Source organism: Cyprinodon tularosa, unplaced genomic scaffold (assembly GCF_016077235.1).
Source record: "Cyprinodon tularosa strain WSP-4 unplaced genomic scaffold, ASM1607723v1 ctg62, whole genome shotgun sequence".
In the NCBI taxonomy this organism is placed as follows: Eukaryota; Metazoa; Chordata; class Actinopteri; order Cyprinodontiformes; family Cyprinodontidae; genus Cyprinodon; species Cyprinodon tularosa.
Genome location: NW_024039363.1, coordinates 46,619 through 73,682, shown reverse-complemented (window position 1 = coordinate 73,682; position 27,064 = coordinate 46,619). Strand labels below are relative to the sequence as shown.

The following is a 27,064-nucleotide window of genomic DNA, read 5'->3' as shown; positions in this document are numbered from 1 at the left end:
GACTGAAAGACCATTTAAAGGCTTTTGCAGGTGGTTTGAGTTAATTAGCTGATTAGAGTGTGGCACCAGGGGCCATCAATTTTGAACCTTTTCACAATATTCTAATTTTCTGATATGATGAATTTGAGATTTTCATTTGTTGTCATTTGTAATCATCAAAATTAAACAAAATAAACATCTGAAATATATGAGTTTGTATGTAATGTATGAATATAATATACAAGTTTCACTTTTTAAATGGAATTACTGAAATCAATCTACTTTTTCATGATATTCTAATTTTATGACCAGCACCTGTACATAGATTGTGAATGATTTCAATGTATACAGACACATTTTATACATATGTTTTATTATACAGAGCTCTAATTTTTCAGCATTACATCAAACCCCTTCCAATTATTTCCTTCTGTGTGGAAGAAAAATACAGCAGTACAGTTGTCTATACTTATGAGAGACAGATTGGCCTATTTAATTTGCACTGCATGGATTAACAAGCATTATTTCATTTTATATTTATCTGATGGCGAGTTACAACCTGTCGACATGCAAGAAATATTTTTAATTCTAAAATATTTAATATGTTTTGTTGGTCATTTAAATGTGTTGAAATGATTTTAATCTATAGCTATACATTAAGCTTTTTAAAAACATTTAAATAGTTTAGTTTGCACCATTTCATGTTAAATTTTCTTCTGTGAAATGTAAATTTATAAGATCATATATTCAGTTTACTAATAAACATTTGAGCATATTTTACACTTCCATTAATGTTAGATCTAAACACATTCGTATATAAAAATGTTATATATTTTTTGTTATTACGTGAAGCAATAGTAACCTTTTGTGCCCATAAGTTTTATATTATTTTAAATTTGCCTTTTTGGAAGATGTAACCAGTAACTATAACTAATTTATTTTCTAAAGCACTTCGGACAAAACTGGCAGGACCAAAGGCTGTTAAGGATGATCAAACCAACCTGTGCTCTGTTTTTGCTCTCCTGCTCCAGCTCTCCTCGCAGCACCCCCAGCCGCTGCTCTATCAGAGACGACACCCACACCTCAAAGCTCTCCCTCTCATTCTGACTGTGGAGCTGCTCTCTCAGGGAGCTGTAGAGACCCAGAATGTCACTGTGACGCTGATCCTGCTTCTGGTCTCCCTGCTGGACTTTGTCCCACAACAACGCCAGCTGTTGCTCAACACGTTCGAGACGCTCCAAGTCCACCGTACTGTGGACGCCGACTGGGGGAAGGATTGGCTGAGAGGGAATATAAATCAGATATAATTATAATAATCTGAAGTCTTACTCTTAAGCAATACAGATGCTAAATACTCTAGCTTGTAAAGGCATGACACATTAAACATTTTGTAAAATTTTCCCTAAAAAAATGTACATGGATTTCCATTATACTTTACTTTACTATGAGTTGCACCAAACTGAAGTCAGAATATAAGTAATTAAAGTCCATTTCTGTATAATTTAATCTAATTTAAAATTAGCTGTTCAGTAAGACTCTGACAATCTGGGCAAGCGAAACAGCAGACAGCTCAGGGAAACATTTAAGAATGGGAGGTTATGATAAAATACATAAGTAATATAAGACATTGCCTACAGCCGTCTACAGAGCACTTTTTACATAAAAAAACAAAAACCAAAAATTATTTTTTGCATTTTACAATAATGCAGATTTCTTGGGGTCAATTATATAAAACTTGAAAGCAAACTACTAAACTCTTTGGTTGTGAGAAAGTTTAAAAAGGTTTATAGATGTTATTTATTTTCTTTTTTTCCAGCGTAATATTGTCATTATATTGTGACAAGTACAGAGCAATGAAATTAACTCTCTGCATTTAACTCATCCTCTTGGGGAGCAGTGGGCTGCCATTGTGCGGCGCCCGGGGAGCAGTGTGGAGTTAAGGGTCTTTGTTCAGGGAGCCAGAGTGGGAGTGAGGCTTGAACTCAGAACCTCAGATATTCCAAGCGCAATACCCAAACCACTAGGCCGCCACTCCCCAAAGCAGGCATTAGCCTAAAGGGTCTTGCACAACGGTATACATTTCTCTTAACTAAGGACCCACAATGGCAGCTTATTACCCCAAACTGGGATACGAATCCAGGCCTCCTGTTTGCATGACGGCATGACTTAACATTTAAGCTAGCCAGCAGCAATGAACCAGTTAATATTAAGGTTACTAATTCCAATGAAGCACTGAGGCTACTCACTGTTGCTTGGGAGACTGGAGTGACATGAGCCTGCTCCATGGGAGACTCTGTTGCAGGGACAGCAGCAGGAACAGCAGCCAAGTTCGAGAAGTAGGTGAATGAGGATCTAGAACGCCACTCAGTGAGGTTTATGGCTGGAAGGTAGGCAAGCAGAGCAGCGGCGGACGGAAGCCACCACCATAAAACTGCAGGAGGACAGAAGAACATGAGCTTAAATGTTCCTTAAAAGAGAGCTCTTTTATAGCAGTCTTTGTCTCATTGGTTAAACATTTTCTAAACATTAAGGTTACTAATTTCAAATCCTATATTGGAATATTGACATTTAAAATTAAATGTGCAGCAAAAAAAGAGCAAATAAGATTGAAAGGTTTTGATTCATAAACTTTCAACATTGTGTAAACTATATTTGAAAACTTATTGAAAGGATACATTATTAAAATGTATCACCTGAGAAATATATACTGTTTTTTAATGTCTGATCTACAGTGAAATCTCAGAAAGGTTGGCCTGTTTCTGCTGCTACATTTACAGCACTCTAGAGATCTGGGCTGGTTCCAGTATTTGCACATCTTTCTGTGTGTGCTGACTAGAGTAAATGGATTACATCTAGTTTAAAAACTGGATGATTCACTCACGCAGAAGGAGCAGAAGGAGCAAGAGGAGCTTCCAGAGTTTGGGAAGGCATCTGAAACACAGAGGCACACGCTGAATATTACAACTGATAAAAACAAAATAATAATATAAAGAATTGAGACCAGAAAAATCCAGATTAGAAACCGTAAAATGTTCTTTAGTCAAATATTTAAAAATGATTTAAGTAGAGATTTCTTTTTTTTATTTAACTAATCTTTTTCTATATTGCACATTTTCTGGAGCATATTGGAAAATAAACTTAATTTAGTGGAAAATAGCCACTTTTATTTATTCTTTAGAGTCATATATAATGCATATTAATAAAAAAATATCAAACCTATTTATTATTCATTCACATTATAAAAGGGAAGCAATCTTACTGAGTCAGAAAGAAGACGTTGAGGAAAGACATGAAAGACACCATCTGGTACCATCCTGTTGCGAGAAACCACAGCAGTCCCTTTCCTGCCTTCACTAAAAGTGGTTGAAAATGCAAAAATTATTTAAACAATCAGACAAAAGAAGGGATTGAGGATATTTTTTAGAGAAATTAAGAAAAAAACGTAACCTACCGGGGGTTGCTACGATCATCCAGAAGAATGAGAGGAGCCTCTGTGCTGCTGAGGTAACTCCTGAACCTAAAGCTTTACCAGCCCCAAGCACACAGTGACCAGGCTGCAGCAGACAGGAACCTGCAATGCAACACAAAGTGAATGAGGTTCACCAATAACATCCGCACATCTTTTTTACAAAGATATTCTTTTACACACGTCAGTGTAATGGAATGATCAGCGTTAGTAATGAAGCTTCAGTTAACCTGCATAAGCTAGGAGGCTCCACAGCGCCCCCATGAAGCGCCTTGACCTAGAGGTCTGTGTGAGGACGACCGTGTGAGACTCAGTGTACTGCTTTCCTTTACAGTCATCACCTGTGTTTTCAAAATAATGGACAGCAGAGAAGCAGAAAGCAAACATAAGCAAACAAAAGTAAAGAAGCTGCATGAATAAATTATTCTGCAATGTCTGAACATAAATGAGAATCAAGCGCCTATAGCAAACTATAGAAAATTATACAATGATAACAGCTGCAAAGCTTGATGGAAAACATTAACATAACCTTAAGAACACCATTCTAAAAAAAAAAAAAGGTTTTTGTCTTATCAGCTTGTTTAATGATTTAAAGGTGAAACTAGTTTGTGTCGTCGCCTCGACTTGAGCAGAAAGAAAGCGATTAATCACATGAAGAATCTATTAATAAAGGACCCAATCAATAGTTTTTATTTTTTGCAGCCCAAATAAACCTGTGTATTTATTAGTTAGCTTTGGTTTCCTTTTCCTTACAGTTTATCGGCTGGATTTAATGATTGAAATACTCCTCAAGAGAATCACATTGACTTTTAAAAGTATTTTGTTAAACTTGAGACCCTATTTATATGGTGATTAAAGTCTGAGTTGATTCTCTGTATCAGAACAAATTATGTTTCTCAGAAGTCAGGAGGGAATTAAATGTGTCAGTTACACATTTCCTTAAAAAACATTTTGTGAATCCATTATTTTGATTGGCTGATAGGTCACCAGTTACAGCTCCTAAAAGCTGTACTTAGTTTAAAGACAAAGACAGAACCAAGCCTTCAGCAAGCCTTTGTCTATCAGAGTGAGAACAAGGACCTATTCCCCTGTTAGGATGGTTAATGTGTTCAACATTTGTTTTAAAGCCATTCAATTTTGATTAATCGACACTTTGTGATTTCTATTGTAATATTTTTGCATATTAAATTCATGTATTTACAAACCTTCAAGCCACGCATTACAAGCCAACTAAAACGTGAATACAATAACCGTAAGAAGTAGGTACCTGCTATGCCTCTTCACTTTCCATCCAATTTCCTTTATATATATTTTCTTTAAATAAAATAAACAGACTAATAAAACAGACATGCATCATAATCACATACTATGACGCATTTTAAAAAATGATGCTTTTTAGAAACCCTATAAGGATTAGTAAGGTTTGGCTTCACTTTCTGCAGGTCATGAAGGTCAACAGGCTGCAGAGCAGTTGGAGCAGTTCACACAACCTCTGCCCACTGCTCCTGACACGGGGCATGCATATCATTGACTTTGTCAATCAGGAACCCCACACAAAGAGAAAAGAGACCATGTGTTGTGTCTGCTTACATAGGGAGCCATTGAGATTAAGATGGGAGGTTTCTTCCGTCACCAGATCCTTCACGTTCATGCTTCCACAGAAGCTAGAGTGACCTGCAAAACACAAATGACAGATTAATTTTCATGATGAAAGTTTTTTTGTGCCAAGCATCATGGAGAACACTCTAGAAGCTGAGGAAACCATGATGACACAAGATTGACTGCGGAGGAAATTTAGCTTTTGCCGTGAAGCAAGCAGGCATGAAACCAGTGAAGAGAATGCACAGAAGAACCTGCTAGAAACAGGAATAATAAATAAAGAAGTGAAAATGAACCATCAGAGAAAATACAATCCCTGCCTCTGTGGAATGAATGCAATTAAGGAAAACATTGGATAGAAACATATATAAAAAAACCTGCTTTCCATTTATGGGAAGAGGATTTAAGGACTTCTTAAAAAAAAGCATAATCGTTAAAATACTAGGTTTAAAAGGGTTTTAGAAGTTGACCTTAAAGGGACTGGTCAAATGCATATCTACTCTCATAATTGAATTTAACATAATGAAGTGCAACAGGTGTTATGGTGTGTCTGAAGACTTGAAACAATGGTGTGGCAAGTTATTTTGATTCCTGTACAATTCCCCTTTCAAAAACAGAAAAAGGTGTGAAAGTGAAAGTTGATCACAAAAAAAAAGAGGAAGACTATAACATTCATCAAAGGCTCACAAACTTTGTAAGGAAGCAGCCATCTACTGTATCTCTGCAGCAGTTTTCTATATGGTTCAACAAAAAAGTAAAAGTTTAGAAAGTAGAGAAAGTTCATTAAAGGGAGAGAAGCAGAAAACCTAGAGCTGTGATTTTTCTTTTCTCCAGCGAGCCAACGGCAGATACCTTGTTCTTCAAAGCCATACACCTTGGAGCCCATCATCCTGTGGAGGGCAGTCTGCCTAAATAGCCACAGGTTGGACAAAGAGGAGGACCAGGCTTGTCTCCAGGAGTCTGAGAACGAGGCCTGGACACCTGCTGACACATCCGACGAAACCCCTGTCCACATAAGCACCGTTAGTTCAAATTGAGACCAGATTAATGGAGAGAAACAAAAACAGTGCCTTTGCAAATGTATTCAAACCCCTTGAACTTTTGTTGAATGTTGCTTGTATTTTTCTGACCACCTTTACTGTCCCTGCAGAGGAAAAGTGAGTCCAAAGTCTAATGCTACAACTACCATGCATTCATGTGATGTAAGTATTAGTTTCCTGAAACTAGAGATCAATATTTTAGCATCAGACATGGTGTTCTAGTACTGCAGTGGCAGAGCCAGGTGGCAGAAAACTGATGGGCAACAAAACCAGTTTAGGGTCAATCTAAACTAATCACACTAAAAGAAAACAAAACATCGATATTCACATAATAAATCAATAAAGACAAGAGTAGATTTTCAGAAAGCCCTCGCCAATAAATCTACAAAAAATAATTATACAAGTATGTTGTCTAAATTGGTGAGGGGTTCTGGCTGGAGACCTTATCGATCAGGACACTTTGTTGCAGATCTGCATAATGGTGAACTCCTTCACTGTCAGGAAGAAAAATCAGTCCAAACATTCAACCTGAGAGTATCACTGCTGCCAACTTCTGTTTGAGAGTTGAACCACTGGTTCGGGAAGTTGGAAAGTATGGGATGGCCACTGATTTGCTATTGATGGCCAGCGCCGACCCTGGCCCCACTTCTAGCTCCACCCCTGCTACAAAAGCTTCATCATCACTGGTGTATAAGACAAAACAAAACAGGAACTTCTCTACTATCTCCCTTCATTCTGAGGCATTAAAGAACAGGGGATATTGGTGTAAAATGGAGTAGATAAATAAAGGAAACATTTTCAAATTTCTTTTAGTAAGTAATGAAAAAGAAACACATGAATCCGCTCCCTTTTGCTTTAACATGAAGTCCTACCATGCAACATTTCATTAAAACACAATTAAAGATTTTAGTTGCAATTTGACAAAACTGGATAAAGGTTCTAGGAGTATGAATACTTTTAGGAGGAACTGGAAAAATAAAAAAGATTATCAGTAAGGATCAGGAAGAGAAGGTAATGACAGAAATTCAAATCCAAAACATATCCAGACAGCAGAAATAGAGGAACAGACTGATCGAACAACAGGAAAGAGTGAAATGAACAAGAAAAATAAAAACTAGAGAGCCAATGATCAGAGGACTGGATACGGAGAATAAAGGGCTGATGGATAAAAGAATACCTTTTCCTGCTGAGCTCCTGGTCTTTGTAACCAGCCAGACCAAACTGCTGTAGAAGATGGAGACTAACGACGCGATGGGAGCCAGGGCTTTTTTGCTGTAGTGCATACATGAGTTCCCCATTGACATCAGGACACCTTTGGAGAAACATCACTAATTATTAACATTCTCCTTCTCACGTCATTCATCTGCTTATACTGGGTTAAACATTCTAGCTCAAATAGTTTCACATTAAAACATTTTCTTACCCGTCTTGTTCCTTCGACTTCTGTCCCTGGTATAAATACTTGTGTAAGGTGAAGATACGGAGGAGAGGACATCAGTGGAGAGTTCCGCTGTTTGGCAGGGCGATGAGGATAATGATGACTGTGTGATATGGGAGTCCGTTTTCTGAGAGTGAAATGAACAATCTTTGCAGATGTAACCGTTAGGTAGCGAGGCGTGGGACTTGGAAACGCTGGCATCTCCATTGATGTTAGATGAACTGTGGCTGGAGCGCTGCCCTGAAGCAGATAGAACAAACAGAAAATTGAACCAAGTTGATTTTTAAGATAATAGCTTAATTGCGAAACGTGGCTTTTCTGAGGCAATTAAGCACTTAAAAATGTTCTGTGATCAAATCTGTGTTTTTTTCATCTCACCCCACTGTCCATCCACAGTAGTGGTTGTGGTAGTCGTGGTGGTGGTTACTCTGCGCTGCCTCAGAGATTGCTGAGATTGATCCTGAGCCGACGCCAGCAGTGAGACGTCAGACGTTCTGTCGCTTTCATGAGTGGTTCTGCTGCTGTCGATCGGGGTACTAGCAGCTGAGAAGGACAGGGTTTGTCTTGGTGTTGCTATTTGGCTCAGGGATAACGACATGGAACTGGACGTAGACTGCTGCTTTCTGCTTCGTGACGTCCTGGGAAAGAAAAAAATAAAATAAAAAATGAGCCATGCACTGTGCTGCATGTGATTACATATCTGAGACACGATGAGAACATTAAGATTCTCACACAGGTCAGATGATATAAGATGGTAAACTGTACAATGCATGATGGCTTTGAAGACCAACACTGTGCGAACAAATATGTACAAATCAGATGGCTGGGGCTTATTGATTAATAGGGTTCCTACGAGTTAAGAAAAGTTACATTTAAAACTTTTAAGACCACTTAGGATAAAATTGAATATCCATTTTATGGGCATATGAACAAAAAAAAAAAAAAAGAGCCTTCCTGGAATTTAACAAAATGTATTTATTTAAATCAGGCTGAATTTCAGTTGCCAACTACACACAAAACTGTAATGAAATGTGTATAAACACAGAAAAAATTAAAGGCGTAGATAAACAGCCGTTCCAATCGTTGCATTTCCAAATCTCCTGAGTGATGCACGACTTTACACGAGTGAATAAAGTGAATGTGATTGGTCGTTTACCAAGAGGGCAGGATTATTGTGGCGGAAGTTTCGAAATCAAGTTTGATTGTGGCTGGTGTCTCGGAAGCATCTTGCTAACCAGTTAGCAACTTAGTGCTAGTAGGATCACAATGGGAAATTACACCAGGACCAAATAGCACTAAATTGGTGAGTTAGAAATTAAACTATCAAGGAACGCTATGGACAGCGGAAATATGCAAGAGGAGAGTTTTGTGTCAGAGGTCGTGGACAAGCCTCCCTCGTAATAAATTTTTTACTTAGAGGAGGAAAGTGGGGACGAAGATGCTGTGGAGGATGTTCTCTCTCTGTCTCCTTGTCTACTTGTCGGTCTAAAGGGATACAAGCCCGTTGAGGTAGTTTAAAGTGTTTTTTTTCGAACATACTGTAACTAAAGGAATAAACAGGGATGAACTAAATTGATAAATGGGACTAGTATACACGTATGGAAATCTAACATCTTGCGCATGCGTATTGACCATGGATATGCTGGTCTGATGGGGTATGTTGATCTGACAGAACACTGGATACACAAAGTACACCAACGTTAATGTTGGTCACAACTTTCTTAGTTCTGCTGCATGTACGGTCGTTCGCAGATCAAAGTGAGGCATGAGGAATCTTGCATAACTACAACTCCAGCGCTCACATAATGTTTGTGCAGTGCCAAGCTAATAGCTGTCAGCCATCTAGACTTTTCTGAAAGTCTTATGTAGATCTCCAATGGTGCATTTCTAATAAACAATCCAGGACTTAGCTTGGTGGCTTGCTAGACTTATAATACGCTATGACATTAAATTTAAATGTGTAAATGTAAGACGAAAGATTTTTAATACCCCACGGGAACCCTGGTTAAATCTAGAGAAAGAAATTCCTATAAAAAAAATATATATACGTATAGATTTTCGGTGGAACACGAAAAAAGCGTCAGCAAAGCAGTTTCCAAATGAGCAACAGCTAGTGGGATGTTAACAGGTCAAAAAAAGCTAATTTATTGGAAAGATCCCTTTTTTCGTTTACCCTAACAGCTAATTTATAGTAGTCTGATTTTTATTTATTCGTTAGTTGGTGCATGATTTTTGTTGTTTAAACAAAGTCTGATCAGTTTGAATTTTTTTGTGTGTGCGCACACAAAGGAAAAAAAAATCAACTACAACTATGCGTCACAATTTAGTGAAAAAAAGGATAAAATCAAAGAAAATCAAAGAAAGACACAAAAAATATATCTAAGGGGTCAAATGTTACCAATTCTCTTCTTACATCACTTCATCAATATAGTCTGCCTGTTTTTGTTTTATTTGTTTTACTTTTGTAAGAAAGAGTTTTTATAAGGGGTATCAGAGTAAAGTGTTTGAATACAAAGATATATTGAACTTCTTAGAGAAGAAGAGCAAATTTAATAAGCCTTAGTCTTAACAAATGACTTTGTGCTGGTTTATCACAAAAAATAAATAAAATTTAAGTTTATGGTTTCAATTTTAAAAAGCTAAGCGTTTTCAATGTGAATTAGTGCTAATGTGAGTTACTGTAAAATGCAGTCAAAATAAAGGAGGAAAGCAAGTTAACATCTGAGTTTAATCAAGTCGTCAAAACTTTTAACAGAAATAAATAAAAGAAAAAAAAAATTGGAAATCAAAACCACATAAATCAACTAAGTTTGTAAGATTGGATATAAATTAAAATCCAACCAGAATTTAACAATGCAGCTGATAAGAGAAAGTGTTCAGAAAGCGTTGACTGACCGTCCCTCCTTCCTGGTGCTGGTATAGCTGCTTGTGTGGTTCTGCGAGTAATCAGCCCCACTCTCCGTACCATAATAACTGGCACTGTTCTGCAGACGCAGGCTCCGCCGTGACATCTTAGGCGACTCGTACACAGGAGCAATCTGGTGCTCCTTCTCAAACTCTAATGCTGCAGTGGAGTAACTTGAACTGGAACAAGAGTGACAAAGAAAGAAGGCGAAAACAGAATTAGAAATCTGTAAAAAAAAAACACAATATCATCAAGCAGCATATGAGACCCAAGATAGGCTGCTTCTATTTACTGTACCGAAATATATTTAGAAACAAGGATGAAAGACCAAAAGGTTTTAGCCGACAACACAAATCTCCTATTTTAATTTCAAGTTCCTCATCTTTAGCATCTCAGTGTAAGAGATTTCTTAAATGAAAACAAACACAGGCTTTTTATAGTGCTGTTATGCTGCTGGGTTGTTCCCAACAGGAAACTACTCACTCACATGGGAAAGAAAGAAGAGAAAAAAACGTCTCTAAAGGCAAAGACCAAGACAAATATACGAGGCGAATATCCCCAACGCCATGAGAAAAAAAAACTCAGCTCACTGCTATTTAATACGTTAAGAGGAAACATACCGTGAATGTTCAGTGGCATGCCTTACTGTGACTCAGAGGGCCACACCCACATCTCTGAGTGGGCTTTCTGTGCCAAAACTTAGGCATGACTAACAGGCCACATCTGCAATAATTCTCTCAGAGTTATTAGTTCCTCTTAGCTGGTGAATTCAGAACATTGTAAATGGAAATCTGAAATGTCAGTGTGTTTTGTTTTTTATCTATTTGTTTTTGTTGCTGATTGATTGATATTAAGAGGGTGAAAGTACAATAAGTCTCTTTGACCAGATGAAAGATAACAGCCGTCATGTTACACACCTGACAATCAGCTATGCTCACTGTTTACAAAAAAGCTGCTAGTTTTATCATTAGGGCAGAAGCTGCTGTGTGTGTGTGCACATTGGCTATATATTACATCTTACTTTACTGCTCCAGCTAACTAGGTTGTAAATTCCAGCAGAAATGTTTGGTCTTGCACAAGGGTTTTTTTCTCTGCAACTCAGTCTGGGAATAAAATTTAAGGATTACACACCCTGACAGGGCCAATTATGCACTTTCAGCTTGAGCCTGCCTCCTACGTGCTTAACCAACTGTCTCCTCTCTAGTTAAAACACTAGGACCAGTTTCCTGCTCTGCATGTTGGGTGGAATTTACCTGCTGCTGAACGTTGGACCAGTTGTTGGTAATATAAGCAAATAAGCCCAGCTGCGCAGAAGGCCTCAAACAAACAAACTAAAGGAATCCAAACTGATTCACTTTTTCCCTCCATACTTGCATATTTATGCATGAACCTCCTTTATTGGGAGTTTTATGCCAAACCCTCAAAGATTTGTGTAAACAAAGTCCGTTTCATTACTGTGTTTTTAAAACATGCTAGTGATCTGCAATCTATTTTGCCGCATCATATCCCATTTTTACATGTAGTTTGTTTTTGTATACATCTCTTGAAATTGTATTGCTGCTGATCTCACTGGAAAAAAACTTGTTTTCCAACATACAGTCACATCCTGAGCCAAAGCAGCCGCGTTAATGAATAAATATCCATAAACATTAAAAGGCAAAATTATCTAATACCGATGCCAACTCATGTGTAGTCCTATCCTAGGGCTTAGTGATAAAGAAACAAATGCTGTAGCCTACAGCCACATACAAACATTACAATACACGGCTCTGCAATAGTATTTTTACCCAGTGAACTACTTTACAATTGATCACAATGCAACAAACTTCAATTTAGGATTTTAGTCAATAAATCAACACAAAGCAATCCTTATTTTGATAAGTAAAAGTGAAATGATTAATGGTTTTCAATATTCCTCTCTCTCGTTTTTTGTTTTAACACGTGAAAGCTAAAAAAGCGGCCCCTCTGTCATTTATAGTCAGAATTTTGAGTATACTGAGTATTCTGCAAAATGTCTACTTCAGCTTTTTATATCTACAGACCAAAACTTTTCCGTGTTCCTCTTTACAAAACAGTTAAAACACAGCTATAATAAAGAGGCTCAGTAAACAGCAACATTCAAGGTAAAAATTATCAACTGAATTTAGGTCTGGACTTTAACTATGCCATTCCAATACATGAATATGTTTTGAAGCAAATCTCAGTTACCAAACTCCAGTTCTTGAGGGCCGATGTAAGATACAGCACTGGTCCACCACAATGAGAAGAAAAGGCTTAATCACTTCCTCATTGTTAATCAAGTTCTACAGATATTTGCTGATGACCTAATAATATAATCAGAGGAACTGAATGGTTATCAGTGCTCAGTTAAATTACTCCCAGAGGGGGACACTATTAAATAGTTAGGTGAAATACAAAAGATATGTCCCAAATTATTTACAGGTATCAAAGTAATGGAGGCTGAATTTATGTGATTCTTACACTTTTCCAATTTTTATAAGTAAAAGTTTTGTGATATGATGACCATCACATAAATCTTTTCTCCCCTCCCCGCCTTTTTTTAATTAAAGTCGCAACAGGTCAGATAACAACAATGTTAAAGGAGGAGCTCTTGTTTCCTCAGTAATTCTCAGTAGTGCTTAATTAGATCACAAACTCATTTGCTCTTATTCTCCAGGTTGATCTGTGTGTCGCTTCTCTGGGAGGCGACATTCACAGCCCACATCGGGGATATAAATAGAGAAGGACAAAGTAGATTTAGAGGCAGGAAGATACACTGATAAAGAGCCAAGCCTAGAGAAAAAATACAAATAAAACATTCCCATCAGGATAACAAGCTTGCTAAAATAACATGTTACATAACACTATAGGTTTAAGTCATCTTCCCACATTTTTGTGGGCACAGTCAAACTTTCCTTCATGTTCAAAGTCATTGTTATTAAATGAGTTGAGCTGGATGCAGGGCACTTCTGAGTATCCACAAAGAGGATATAATGTAAGGCTGCAACTAACAATAATTTTGCAAATCGATTAATCTGTTGGTTATTTTTTGATTAATAGATTAATAATCAGATAGCCAAAGGTTTCTTAAAGAAGACTTAAAGAACCAGGTGAAACTAAAACTTCTCCACTTGAGGAGTTCTGGGTAGAGCATAGTGACAGATGAAAGGATTTTTATTTATTTATCTTAATTTGTTTTCTTTTACAATTTTGGTATAGTTGCTGCTCTAATTGGGTTGCTGTGTCAGATAAAGACATGCTTTAGAGTCTCTACAATCCAATTAATGATTCATTGATTACTAAATTAGTTGAAAATTATTTCAATAATCGATTAATCATGATTAATCTGATTAATTGTTACAGTCCTAATATAATTCTTCAATTGTTTGCTAGCTTGAACCCATTTAACATTAAAGTCGATTGACGTTACATCCACAGAACAGCGAAGAAACTTCTGACCCGAAGTACATTCAGGAAAATAGGCAACAGGCTTATAGATACATCAGCCCTGAAATACAGGGGTGTCAGTCTGCTCATCAAACGTTTTTCATTCATAAAGGGTCAAATTATTAAAAGATATTTTTCACTAGAAACTTACAAAATGTCTGTTTAGGACATTTCTGTTATTTCAATTTAAACTAACAAATGATAACACTATTTGTCACTGATTGACGTTCCAGATTTTATGTAGTTTTATGTGTTTTGCTGTATAAGGCAATTATTTTCTGTTATTTTGAATAATTTTTAAAAGTTTCTAAAGTATTATGTTGTGGGCAGTCTTGGTAGTTATCAAAATTGTATCATATCAACTGAAATTAAAAAATATATTGTATCATCCAGCTGTAATTTAGATTAATTCTTTTACTACCGGTAATAATTTTCTGGGTTTTGTCTTATGATCTGAATTTGCTGGGACAATTGTGCAGATAAAAATAAAAAATAAAAACACTAAACCTTCCTAAATAATAATCTGCAGGATTTTATGCTACACATAAAGGTTAAAGAATTTCAGGAATTCTATCCACTTTCTTTTTTTTTTGTTTTCCCCTTCATCGCTTTCGAAGCTTGTGCATCAACAGGGTTGACTGCAAACAGACTTTACTGTGTGAATATCTTATAAGCATGCAAAAATTTAATTGTCAAACTTGTACTGTAATGAAAAGAAATCTGCCCTCCAACAGCTTTTGAGATATAAACATTGGACACAATAATAATCCAATAACTATGCAGACCCGTTGTGAATTAAGGGTTTGCAAAATAATCGTCATGACGATGCATCGCGATTCAAATTTTTGTGATCTACTGCATCGATTGTTGAAGGCAAGAATCGATTATAAAAAATAAAAAAAATGAACAAATAAAATACATTAATGGTTGGCTCACACCAGCCAAATCAAGTGGAATACAACTTCCAGTCCAACAGATGTCCCTGCGGATGTGTTGACACCCTTTGCTTTGTGTCACAAGCATGTCCGGCCGCGGGATACTGAGACGAGTCATTCATAAACAAAATATGGAGGAGACTGAGAAAATTCGCCCTCCGGCTCCATCACATTTCAGATGCTTGGATGCATTCTGGCTTTAAAAACAAAGAAGGTAAAAATAAAATTGATATGATGCACGTAATTTGCAAAAGGACCACTGAGGGCATGTAAACGGCACTGATTATCCTTATTTTGTTATTTTAAGTTTGATGAATCCTAAGATCTTTTTGTCAGTGTGTCCACGCCAGTTATAGTAATATTTCTGTCCACTATTTGTTTTCATGGCAACATCTCCAAAATTTGTTTCAATAAATACAGCTATGTATGAATTCAGTTGCTTTCAGTTATGTATCAATTGAAGACACTATCCAGATCACACACAGCCAGTCAGCCACTGGTAATGGCTGTATCTTTTTCTTACAGTGTTCAGTGAAAATATCGCAATGCATCGCAATATTTCAAGTATCGTGATTAGGGATGGGAATCGAAAACCGGTTCCTGTTCAGAACCGGTTCCCTATTTTCCGATTCCATGGCATCGTTTGGCAGCTCGCTGAACGATTCTTTTTTCGATTCCCGCAGCACCAGAGCCTAGAGCGTCGGCTCTGGGGAGCACGACTTACGTCACGTTTTCTACGTAAGTTACGCAAGTTACGTAAGTTACGCAAGTTACGCAAGTTGGAAGAACTATTCGAGGAGGAAGACAACGAGCTGCGGTCACTTTGTGAATCAAAGCCCCGTCTTTCCTTAGCCCAGAGGGTAGATCAGGAAATCCAGCTCTATAAAAGCTTGCCCTCCATCCCCTGCAGGGATAGCGCCACACTGTGGTGGTGGAACAAGCAAGATACGCTGCCCTTGCTATCTGGACAGGCTGAAAACTACCTCTGTGTGCAGGCTTCCTCCACCCCATCTGAGAGGGTGTTCTCCACGGCTGGAGACACCTTAAGCGCTGAAAGATCCTGTATCCTTCCAGAAAAAGCAGATATGCTCATCTTTCTGCAAAAGAACTGTTAATTTCCCTACTACCGTTTTATAATTAGTATTTTTTGTTATTTAAAATAGGTTATTATCCCATCATTTGTTATTAGACATTGTTGGTTATTAAGTTTGGTCTTGTATTTATTTTTCATTTAAACACAGATGTTACTCCAGTTTCACATTTCCTGTGGACATCTTGATCTTGTTGAGTTTGTAAGATTGTGCAATAGTTAAGTAAACAAAGTTGATGCTGATAATCAAACTGTTTGTTCTCCTTTTCCCCCCAAATTGGAATCGAAAAACGAATCGATAAAGAATCGAATCGTTTCATAGAATCGAAAAGGGAATCGGAATCGTGAAAATCTTTTCAATTCCCAACCCTAATCGTGATGCATCGTGATAGAATCGCATTGTGGCATATGAATCGTAATTTGAATCGATTAATGACTTCTTTGCCAATACCCACCCCTATTGTGAATACATAACTTTAACAGGTTTGCTGTAGAAGTGTTTCCAACTAACTGCTTCTATCGGCCCGATGTAGTGAAAGTGTCTCTTGTATTTTTTATTCAGTCATTTGAGCCAAAAAACAGTCAACTAAAGAATGATATGTAGCTGCCTGTCATAACACAAAAGTAAAAGCAGCAATTAAATGTGTTTTTGTAAAAGTGCTTTTCTCAGAAGCTGCAATTATAACTGAAGAAGAAGAGTCTGTGATTTCTGTAGGATGTTCCAGAGAGCATTTAGCAGCAAACCAACATATTATTACCAAAAGGCCCCTGAAGGACCTAAGATAATATTTTAGGTGGTAGTCAGCTCTTTTAGCAAACTTACCCGACAAGCTCTGGCTACCATTTGTGAGATACACACACACGTTTGTTTTACACTGGAATAATAAAAACCATGTGGGTAGTAAATCGCAGCAGCAAAACCAGAGAGTGATTACAAAAGCTCGGTCCAAACCTTGCCAGAAAAGTTTTGACTTTGCGAGCACTAGTAAACACAACAGGGAAAGGTTTTTTCAGGTTAAATAGCTTTAAAAAAAATATGCGCAGTTCTCCAACAAATCAACATGTGGAAGCTCAGGCTTCCAAACGAGTAACACTTTGTACAAGAAATATATATTAACAGGAAACCAATGATGGAGTCTGTCAGATCTTTGACTTCTTCACTCAGTTCAGAATGTTTTTTATAGAGTAGCTGACACTTCTGTGCCAAAAGCTGAACATTTGGGAGAGGTGTGGTGTGGCAGTTCAAATAAGGCGCTTGCAACACCACAGGCCTTATGTAGCATTGTCTGATGTAAGTAGACTATTTTCAAACATGAAAACTTGGGAAAACCCTGGGAGGAAAACAGAACTGAGGTGAAAGAAATACTTTCTTCCTAGTTCCCTGAACTTAAATGGAAAAAGTATCTTTCCACAAAAATGTTTAAACTCTATTTACTAGAGGGAAGGAAAGGAGGGGGAGCCCTGGGCCAAATAGAGGATGTTCCATTTTCCATACAACCACTTTTGGACAGGAAGTATTTAGCTTTTGACTAGGATCAATCATGCAGGGCCACATTTAACCGCCCACTGACAGAACCGACAGCACTTCCCTTATCGCACAAAAACCAACGTCACATGTTGCTGTGGTTGCTATGGAAATGACTATAAAACTTATGCTCTGACAGGAAACACAGTACAGTGGATGGACAGAAAGCCCCTCATACACACACAAGCTAGGCTGTTGGTACCTTGTAAAAGTATTTATTCCCCTTAAAATTCTATACATTTTATCATTACAAGAACTCCGACCCAATTTACTGGCATTTTCTTTCTTGTGAAAGACAAATATAAAGTGGTGAATAGTCGAAGTGGAAGGAGACTACACTGGTGTGGATTTAAATTCAGGTTCGTACTCTGATGGCCCTCTATAACCATCAATGCAATCACAGCTGCTTTCAAAATCAGTGAGCAAAAAGTATCATGGGGACAGAGGAATAAACCAGCCACATCAAAAAGAATGAAATGAAAATTACTGAAAAACATCTTAAAAATACCCTATTTATTTGACCCTTTATGATGAGCAGAATGACACCTCAGCAGTTCTGTGCTGATGCATCAACAAGCCTGGAGCCTGTTTTTGTTGAATTAAGGTCAGCAGTTCCCACATTATTAGGCAGATGTGGCGTCAAAGGCGTCCATGTTGAATGGGTCCTTGCAAACAATCGAAGCTTTATATTCAAGATGGACTTTGCAGATACTCAGAATCGACCAACATCCAGCTTAACTCAGAGTCCAATGGCACCTTCACGTAAGGTGGAAAAGGTAAAAAAAGAAGAAAATGTTGTCATGAACCAGCACAAGCTAAGACAACTACTAGGAGAGTGGTGCAGTTATGTGTTTTGGCCACAGGTGGCAGTCAGGGTCTGAAATTAACACTCGCCAAATGTGACTAAATCATTAATTGTGCAAGGTAATGCCAGAGCACCATTCGCCAAAAGGCAAGTAAACGTAGGACCACAGTTAGGCTTCAGTCACATCCTTTCAACTTTTATTTCGGTAAGTATTCCCTCTGTCCGTTTTTTCCTCACAAGCGGATAAGACAGACAGACGCACATACAGAGAGCACACCCCCCACACCCCGTCATCTAACAACAACTTTGCCGCTACGCAAACTGTGGTGGTTTATAGTTGGAGCAACGAAGCCTTCTGAAAGACAACATGTCGATGAAAAGAGGGAGCGAGGATTTAGAGCCCCCAGGTTTATTGAAAGATGGCGGTTTTGGGAAGACTTGGTTTTCGAAAGAGACTGGCTTATCTATGACAATGATGCTAAGCTAATGAGCTGCTCAGTATTCAACAAATATGCAGAAGAGAACAGACACGATTAAATAGTTGCTGGCTGTCAGTCTATGAAACTGATAGCATCCGTGAACACAAACGCAGTAAATACACTGGATGTCCATGTCTCAGGCTCAATATAAACAGCAAATTAACCGTTTTTTTTTTTTTTCTGTGCAGTTAAAAATGTGCTTGGCCAGTGAGTCAAAAAGTTAATTTCAGACCCTGGTGGCATTATCATTATTGGAAAACTGCGTAATGCCTCTTTAAAGCAGAGTTGGGTTAAAACTAGGACTGAAACAATTAATCAGATTGATTGATTATTGAAGTAGTCGGCAACTAGTTTAGTAATCGATCAATCGATAACTAGAGTATAGAGAATATAAACTATGCCTTTAGCTGACAGCACAACCCACTTAGAGCAGTAATAATATCAAAATTGTAAAACATTATATAAACATTTTGCATTCAAGATACAAAAAAATGTTTTTGCCTGTTAATATGCTCTATCCAGGAGTCCTCCAGTGGAAGAGTTTTAGCTATAACTGGTTTAATTTAATGAAAAAATCTTATTTAATTGACCTTGGCTTCCAAATTATTAATCAAAAAAATAATCGACAGATTGATCTTGCAAAATAATCGTTAGTGACAGCCCTAGTTATAACAAAAAATACAGAGCTTTGAATATCTGTACTGTTCAATAAATTATCTAAAAGGGACCCCCTCCATTTTTTTGCACAACTGTAAACTTACAAAAATATGGGCATCTAACACACACAGAGGACAGTTAGGGAAAGTCCATCATCACAAACTCAACCAGACGCCAAAGAGAGTTCTGGAGGAGCTTCGGAAGTTCACAGCTGAGATGCAAGAACCTGCAACAATAAATAATCAACCACTCCGCAAAGCAGAACGGGGAATTCTGTGGTAAATGGAAAGCCACAAGAAGCTCATTAAGCAGTTTTCCAAAAGCCATGTAGTAGAAATAGCTCTACTAAGATGTAACTTTTACTTTTTGACCTACATGCAAAAACCCTAAACACACCACCCTGACCCTGATACACATCACTGGCAGCATTATGTCTCATCTAGTTCAGCAGAGGCAAGGAAGGCTGGCAGTAGCCTACTGATAAAAGGTGGATAAAATATCCACACGGAAAGGCTACAAGATCCTGGAGAGTGCCTAGAGTAAATGTTAAAAAAAATATCAAGGTTAAAGGCACCATTTCTCCTGAAACTAACTGCTGTAACTTGCTAACAGTGCATGTATTGAAGCATAGTTGAAGCAAAAGTTGAACAACTGCAACAGCAGGGTGCACAACAGCTGTCCAGCTGATAGAGATTAGACTGAGCTGCAGCTTGATGCGGCTGCAAATCTGAATGCTTTGCATTTGGTTCACAACTGGAGAAAAAGATAGTATTGAGTTAATTTTCCTAACTACTTCTTGCAGTTGTATTATTTACCTAAATGCAGCTGCAGGTTCGTTTTGTGATTTAATTAGATATATATTATATATATATATACACACATATCAGCATTTCTGTCCTCTAATGGTATTTAAGATGAAAATCCTTCCTTGTTTGTAAAAATTATCAATTGGGAATACAAGTTGCTTAAGTTTAGCATATATTCTGTAAAAAACACCCTTTGTTTTTTTAATAATAAATGAATCAAAGAATTTACCAATGGGAAAATAATCTTGAGCTACCGCTCTACAACCACTACAGTTCAAATATGAGGACTGAAATGTCTAGACACCATCTAGAAGCTCCAGCCCCACTGACCCACTTCAACAATCATGAAATATGAATACTCAGTCTGTTGGGGTTTGTTGGCCACAAACGCACACGCACCTGTTTTCAGTTCAGCACGGGTATAGTCAGCCGTTGTTCTGTAAGATGTGCAGCTAAATGCTCTTTTTTAATGTCCATAACAAGTTGAAAACTTTTTTTATTTATTCCTCAAACATTTATTGTGTTTTCAGTGCCACCCAAAAGCAGAAGCTGGTGAGAGGCAAATGATTCTGACACACCAGTTTAATTAGCTGTGGTGATCAATTGCTAACATCTTTCAATTCAGTTTATTTATATAGCGCCAATTCACAACACATGTCATCTCAAAGCACTTTACAGTTCAACAGATAATAGAGTCAAGTGGATTCAAAGATTTCTATCTAAGGAAAACCAGCTGATTGCATCGACTCATTGACTCAAAGGCAATCCCTCAAACTAAGCATGCTTGTAGCGACAGTGGAGAGGAAAACTCCTTTTAAACGGGAAGAAACCTCCAGGAGAACCAGGCTCAGTGTGAGCAGCCATCTGCAGAGACCGACTGGGGTTCAAGGAGACAGAAGCAGAGATACAGAAAGAAGAAGATACAAAAGCAACTGTAAAAGGCGGCCCCATCCAGGAAACACACAGCCAGGCAGACAAGCTCCGAGCTAGCTCCCATGTCAGAGGATGGAGAGGCTAGCTACTCCTTACTACCAGAAATAAAACCAAAAAGTCATCTGCAATGACTTGTCTGTAAGCATTCTGTGCAAGTACCAGGGATTTATTTTCCATTGCATTGTGTGTAACCAACTTAAAGGTGAAAGGTTTAAAATTGACCCAAAGAAAACCGAAGCAAAGACGGTGGGAACTACTTAGATAGAACTGGCTACCGGCCATAACCACAACGTAAATATCAGTATCAATATCCACCCAAAATCTAACAGCAACGCCTGTTGAACATTGCTGACATTTAGTTTTCACATTACATTGGAAATGAAAAAGTGAAGAACTCGATGTATTTAAAAAACTGCCTTAAAAAAAAAAATAGATCGACCGATAGAGTTTTTTCAGAGGCCGGCATAAACACCAATTATTTTCACATGTGTCTAATTGATCCCCAATATGTGCTGCTATTTTTGGGCTGATTCTTAGAGGCTTGATTGCTTTTACCCTCCATTTCAATTATAAAAACGACACCAATATAATAATAGTTAGAAAAGTAAAATTTTTAACAAAAAAAATCAAACATTCATTAACTAATCAAACGAAATAGTAAAGGACAGCTAAAGGAGAGAGAAGTAATGCGTGTCCTTCACCTGATCTATAGGTATTGCTGATAAATGGACTAATGAATCAGTGAACATATGCATACATTCGCCAATATCACAAGCAAAAAATAACTAATAATAGCTACAAATATCAGTCAGCTGAGGAATCGGTCTATCTCTATTTAAGATGTTTTCGTACAGGCTATATAGGTTTAGCTTTTAGCTGCTTTAAGATTGAAAAGAGCAACAAATATCCATCAGTCTGCCTTTCTAAAAAATACTTTCTTAAAGTCAAACCAGGACATTTTCCATTAAATAAAACCATGTTAGTTTGTTTTAATCAAAGCTTTTACATCCTGCTGCATACAAGACTATAACTTTGTGATCTGGAATATTGTTTCTCTAAAGACAGAACAAGAGTGTAGCAAGAGGGTCTCTTTTTCCTGCTACACTTGGTCTATTCATTGCCACGAAACTTGTCACAGCTCCTTTGAGTTTTAACAACAGATGAACCAACCGTTTCTGTCACCTGACCTTGCCTGTCGCAGCACTGCTCTCTTGAAAACCAGGCAGACCCACTCAGATTCAACACATTCAACTAGATTCATTAGACTTAAAATTTGATTCTTACCACATTCCGAGGTCTGTTTCTCAGGAGAGGACAGAATTACGGTTCAGCATCCAAAACCTAATGAAATGCAGTACCACAGTGTTCTAGACACGCTAGTCAAGAAGCATAAACTATTAGTCTAATCCTGGGATCAGAGTCGCAGTTCTAACAGGGAGGTTCATTAATAGCCTCTCAGCTGACTGCATTCAAAGGAACCCGATTATCTTGTTCCTGTCTCTCCATCTACCTGGCAGGCTCCACAGAAGGGGCGGAAGCTTTTAGTAATTCCCCCTAAACTGCATAAGTCAACAGGCTGGATTCTTTAGAAAACCCATCAAGTCAGAATATTTCAGTATGTACTTTTTCTTTCACATTATAATTTTAAACTCATTTAACTTTCATTTTAACATTTAACTATGACCTGATTCTTTTTTTTAATTCTTCTTCTTGTCTTACCGATTCAAATAAAAGTTAATATGCAGTGCAATGCAGTGGTCTAACTAGTGCAGCTTTTAAAACTGAATTGTGAATTAATTAACATAAACCATCACTATTTTAAAGTTTACAGTAAGCAAGATAACAAATGCACGTCTTAAGTTACCTTAAGTTACAGCCTGACTTAGTAGTTGGTATCAGTTTTTATCATTCTGACTCTAAAACTACTCTTGGATATGAAATGATATGAAAAGCGCATAAATGAGTCTAAACTAAGGCTGAAACAATAAATCAGATTAATTGTGATTAATCAATAATTGAAATACTCGTCAACTAATTTATTAATCAAATAACAATTAACTGGAGTATAGAGACTCTAAAACATGTATTCAGCTGATAGAGCGATCCACTTAGAGCAGTAATTATACCAAAATTGTAAATTTTGGTATAATTGTATATATATATATATATATATATATATATATATATATATATATATATATATATATATATATATATATATATATATATATTATATATATAAATAAACATTTTGAATTTAAGATTAGACAAATCTTTTCCATCTGTTGATTTTCTCTATCCAGAACTCCTTAAGTGAAAAGGTTTTTGCTTCACCTGATTTAATTTAGCAAAAAGTCCTCTTTAAGGAACCTTTGGCGGTAAGATTATTAATCTGTTAGCCAAAAAAAATATATATATAGACAGATTAATTGATTAGCATTTAAAAGCATTTTTTAAATATACTACCATTTAAATTTTATTCAAACAGTTCTTACTTTCCCTAGACAGAGCAGCTGTATTCAGTGGGTTGGGTTTACAACCATATAATCTACCTGACACTGCAGTTAATCTGATGAGGACTGTGTTGAAACTTGACTTTTTTTATACGAGACACTTGCATACTTTCCCTTGAGACATGGGGGGCCCAGAGTTCCAATAGTCAAGTAATCGCACGTCAACTCACAGATGTCAGAAACTGCAGCACACACACCCAATAATAATTCACTGCCTGACCTACACACCCAAATGCCTTTCTCTTGTCTAACAGCTTCTAAGGAGGTAAGGTGACAGCTCTGAAGACGGTAACATTCCTCAACATGCACAGACTTTACTGGTAAGGTGCTGACCATGCCTAGAGCAAATGACGATGAAAACAGACTGAATATTTGACACAAAGTGATCTCTATAATATATCAACATATAGAAGTTACATTTACGGAAAAAATGTAGCATAAACTACACTTATACAGTTTTAGAATATATTGAAAAACCACAGAATGATATCTGAAAGTACAATCACCCATTCTGACTTTGTTTCTGTGCAGCTCTAACTAACAAAAATGTAACTTTTAAAGCCACAACCTGGATGTTTGATGCTGCAGTTATTGAGCTGCAGCGCAGCGCTGAGATCTCACCTGAGAGAATAAGTATAGCCGGTGTTCTCTGGAGCGCACTGTGGAGGCGTGTATGTGTGCAGCTGGGAAAAGTCCATGGTCATTCTTCTTTGCTTAGACTGAAAAAGTTGTTTTGCAAAGGATAGGAACCCCTTTAGTCAAATATGACATGTCAGGAGTAGAGTAACAAGGAGAAAACTGGACATAGAAAGAATACATGCCTGAATGTAATTGTTCAGTCTGTCTCTTCTAAGTATTTGTCAGTTTTAGCCATATGTTTCTAAAATTTTAGTAATGATTCATTTCACCATAATAAAAACAATTAAATATTCCCCAAAACTGCTCTTAAACTAGGCGGAAACAAAAACAATCCTACGCTGTACAGCCCCGTCAGAGAGTCCTGTCCCTAAGAAACACAACAACGCTGCTGTAGGAGAGTTGGCTGACCTCTTCCTGCATACTGGCTCCGGCTGACGAAGAGTATGGACACCAGTGAAGCTGTAATGAATGCCTGGCCTCTTCTTCTCTGGCAAGAAATTTGCCTTCAGCTCAGAGTGCGCGGCTGGTGGAGACAAGCCGATCCTCTTTGCGTTTGTATTAAGCAGACTAACCACGAGGACAGCTAGTCCCTATGCTGGCGACTTGAGTAATGCCTGGTATTATGAAAGCCCATGAAACGGTAGAGAGGCGGGGAGGATCCTGAAGCAATGGGCGGGAAGCAGCGTGCCTAAGAGCTGAGCCTCTGTGAGTGGAGTCTACTTAATTTGAACAGGCATAACTGCAACACTAACAGTTTATCTGCATGTTTAAACCTAACAAAAATATGAAAATCTAGCAAGAAATACTTTCTTCTCTCCGTGATTTTGGTGCCAGTTCTGCTTATGATCATGCATGTGCAGTACTGATAAAAGTTACTGTTAGTTTTTACATCCTATTTTCCTTATCAATGTTTTTTGTTGTTTTTGTTTTTTTTAATTAGAAACACTTCCTTTAAAGAGGACGTACCAGTAAACCTATGGTTTAAAATCTCCTATTTGAATACATTTTATTAGGCTGGCACAATAATGCACTAAAGCACCAATTGTAAAATATGTACAGTACAGCACAGAATTAAAAAGTTCAAAAGTTTCTTTAGCTTTTAGTTGTTCTAACAAATTACCTAAAAAGAAATCATTTTAAGTGCATTTTTATTCAGTCTCAGGTCTTTCTGCTTGTGTTTCTACCAGTTTTCCACATCTGCAGATTGATATTTTGCCATGTTTAATTAAAAATGGCTTAGTTAAGTAAAACTTATAGCAAATTAACCTATATCTTGATTTGGCCACTTTAATAAATGAATATGCTTTGATCTTAGCCAGCGATATCAAACTCCAGTCCATAGGAACATTGTCCTTCAAGTTTTCAATAGTCAAAAATTAATCTATTTCCCTCCTACCAGGTTTTACAAGGTTCTGCTTATGACCTAATTACTCTATTTAGCTGTGTTGAAGTAAAGTCAGATCTAAAAGCTCTAACTGCATTCCCATTCACTTTCCTTTTCTTGCAGAAGAAAAGTTTACCCATACCATAATGCTGCCAGCACCATGTTTCATGGTGAAGGTCGTTGGTGTGCATCGTTTGTTTTTAAAAGGTTGCTAAGAATGTTTTTGTTTGTTTGTTTTTTTAATAAATCACATACCTCTTCAGTTTTACCATGTCTCCTTTGGCTATTAAATACGATTTATCCTTTCTTTGTCCAATTTGTTCATTTAGACAGCTGGCCATAGCTTTGAAAGGTGTGCAACAAATTTCATATATCTGATTTCATCATTGTATTAAATCATATTTATATCCAGGAGAAATAAATGTTAAGTGATTTCCCAAGTGTCATTCATCCAAGCATAGAACATTAAATTCTGATAAAATGCACATTCATGGTTGCCATGTGACAATGTGAAATAGTCAAATGTAAATATAAATAATACAAATTAATAAATAATGAAAATAAATCAATATAAATAAATTAAATAATTTTGCAAGATATTTTTGACGTGCATTGACACTTTGCAAAAAGGTTTTTTAGTCAAATTCAACTTTCAAGTCTATCTATTAATACATTTGCAAGAGAGAAAAAAAAACGAATCAATCTCCAAAAACCGAAACACATAATCCTAAATCCACACCTAATTCCCCAAGCCGAAAAAGAGGGATAAACGGAAACAAATACCCAAAAGCTAAATTTACCCAGGATTAGCTTGTTTCCAGAAGGGGAGCAATGAATCAACTTCAAAATTGTTAAATAATACTGTATTTAGTGCAATAACAATGAGACAGGCTGAACAATAACATAAAAACTAGCATAACAGCTCGGTTAACATGCTTCAGAAATACAGCTTTTCAATCGGCTTATCTCGCATCAAATGTATATTTTTTGCTGCCTCTTTTACGCAACAAAACTGCGACAAATAATAGTTCACCTACCGTCAAAACAAAGCTCCGATCAGGAAAGCCGTTAGAAAGAAGCGTGTTTACTTTCAGACTGACAGCAGCTCCTCACTATAATCCTTGAAACATTCTCACTGCGCTATATTTGGAGCTGACAGATATCAGCGTCACTCACACTGCGCACGTCTTTTTAAACACACCGCTTCAATTAAAACATACACGGATCATGTTATATATGTTACGTTAAATTGCATTCAATCTTGTAGATTAGCGATACATTTATGAAATTAGCAAAGGCCGGAGGGTGTGTTCGCTGTCAAAACATTTGTTGGTAAAAGAGAGCAGCAAGGTTAAAATGAAACCCATTAAAATGACCTTAAACAACTAGATCAACAGTAAACTGTGGCTACAACACGGTGGTCA

The 27,064-nt window shown here is 37.2% G+C and overlaps 1 protein-coding gene across 5 annotated transcripts in view; it reads right to left on the bottom strand.

The window, feature by feature from the left end:
• Positions 1–27,064, bottom strand: part of sun1 (Sad1 and UNC84 domain containing 1) — a 38,932-nt gene that overhangs the window by 8,767 nt on the left and 3,101 nt on the right. The window contains exons 1-14 of one of the 5 annotated variants that reach the window (XM_038307716.1): positions 26,678–27,023; positions 24,239–24,336; positions 10,418–10,606; positions 7,901–8,160; positions 7,508–7,762; positions 7,262–7,396; positions 5,897–6,049; positions 5,036–5,119; positions 3,676–3,786; positions 3,431–3,550; positions 3,239–3,332; positions 2,861–2,910; positions 2,226–2,410; positions 981–1,259 (exon numbers count right to left, since the gene is read on the bottom strand). In XM_038307716.1, coding sequence (XP_038163644.1) covers positions 981–1,259; positions 2,226–2,410; positions 2,861–2,910; positions 3,239–3,332; positions 3,431–3,550; positions 3,676–3,786; positions 5,036–5,119; positions 5,897–6,049; positions 7,262–7,396; positions 7,508–7,762; positions 7,901–8,160; positions 10,418–10,606; positions 24,239–24,321 — 1,998 coding nt within the window. In that variant the 5' untranslated portion in view covers positions 24,322–24,336; positions 26,678–27,023. Of the gene's footprint in view, positions 1–980; positions 1,260–2,225; positions 2,411–2,860; positions 2,911–3,238; positions 3,333–3,430; positions 3,551–3,675; positions 3,787–5,035; positions 5,120–5,896; positions 6,050–7,261; positions 7,397–7,507; positions 7,763–7,900; positions 8,161–10,417; positions 10,607–24,238; positions 24,337–24,664; positions 25,153–26,677; positions 27,024–27,064 lie in introns of those variants that run through there. The other 4 variants (XM_038307714.1, XM_038307715.1, XM_038307713.1 and 1 more) reach the window with 4 other exon arrangements.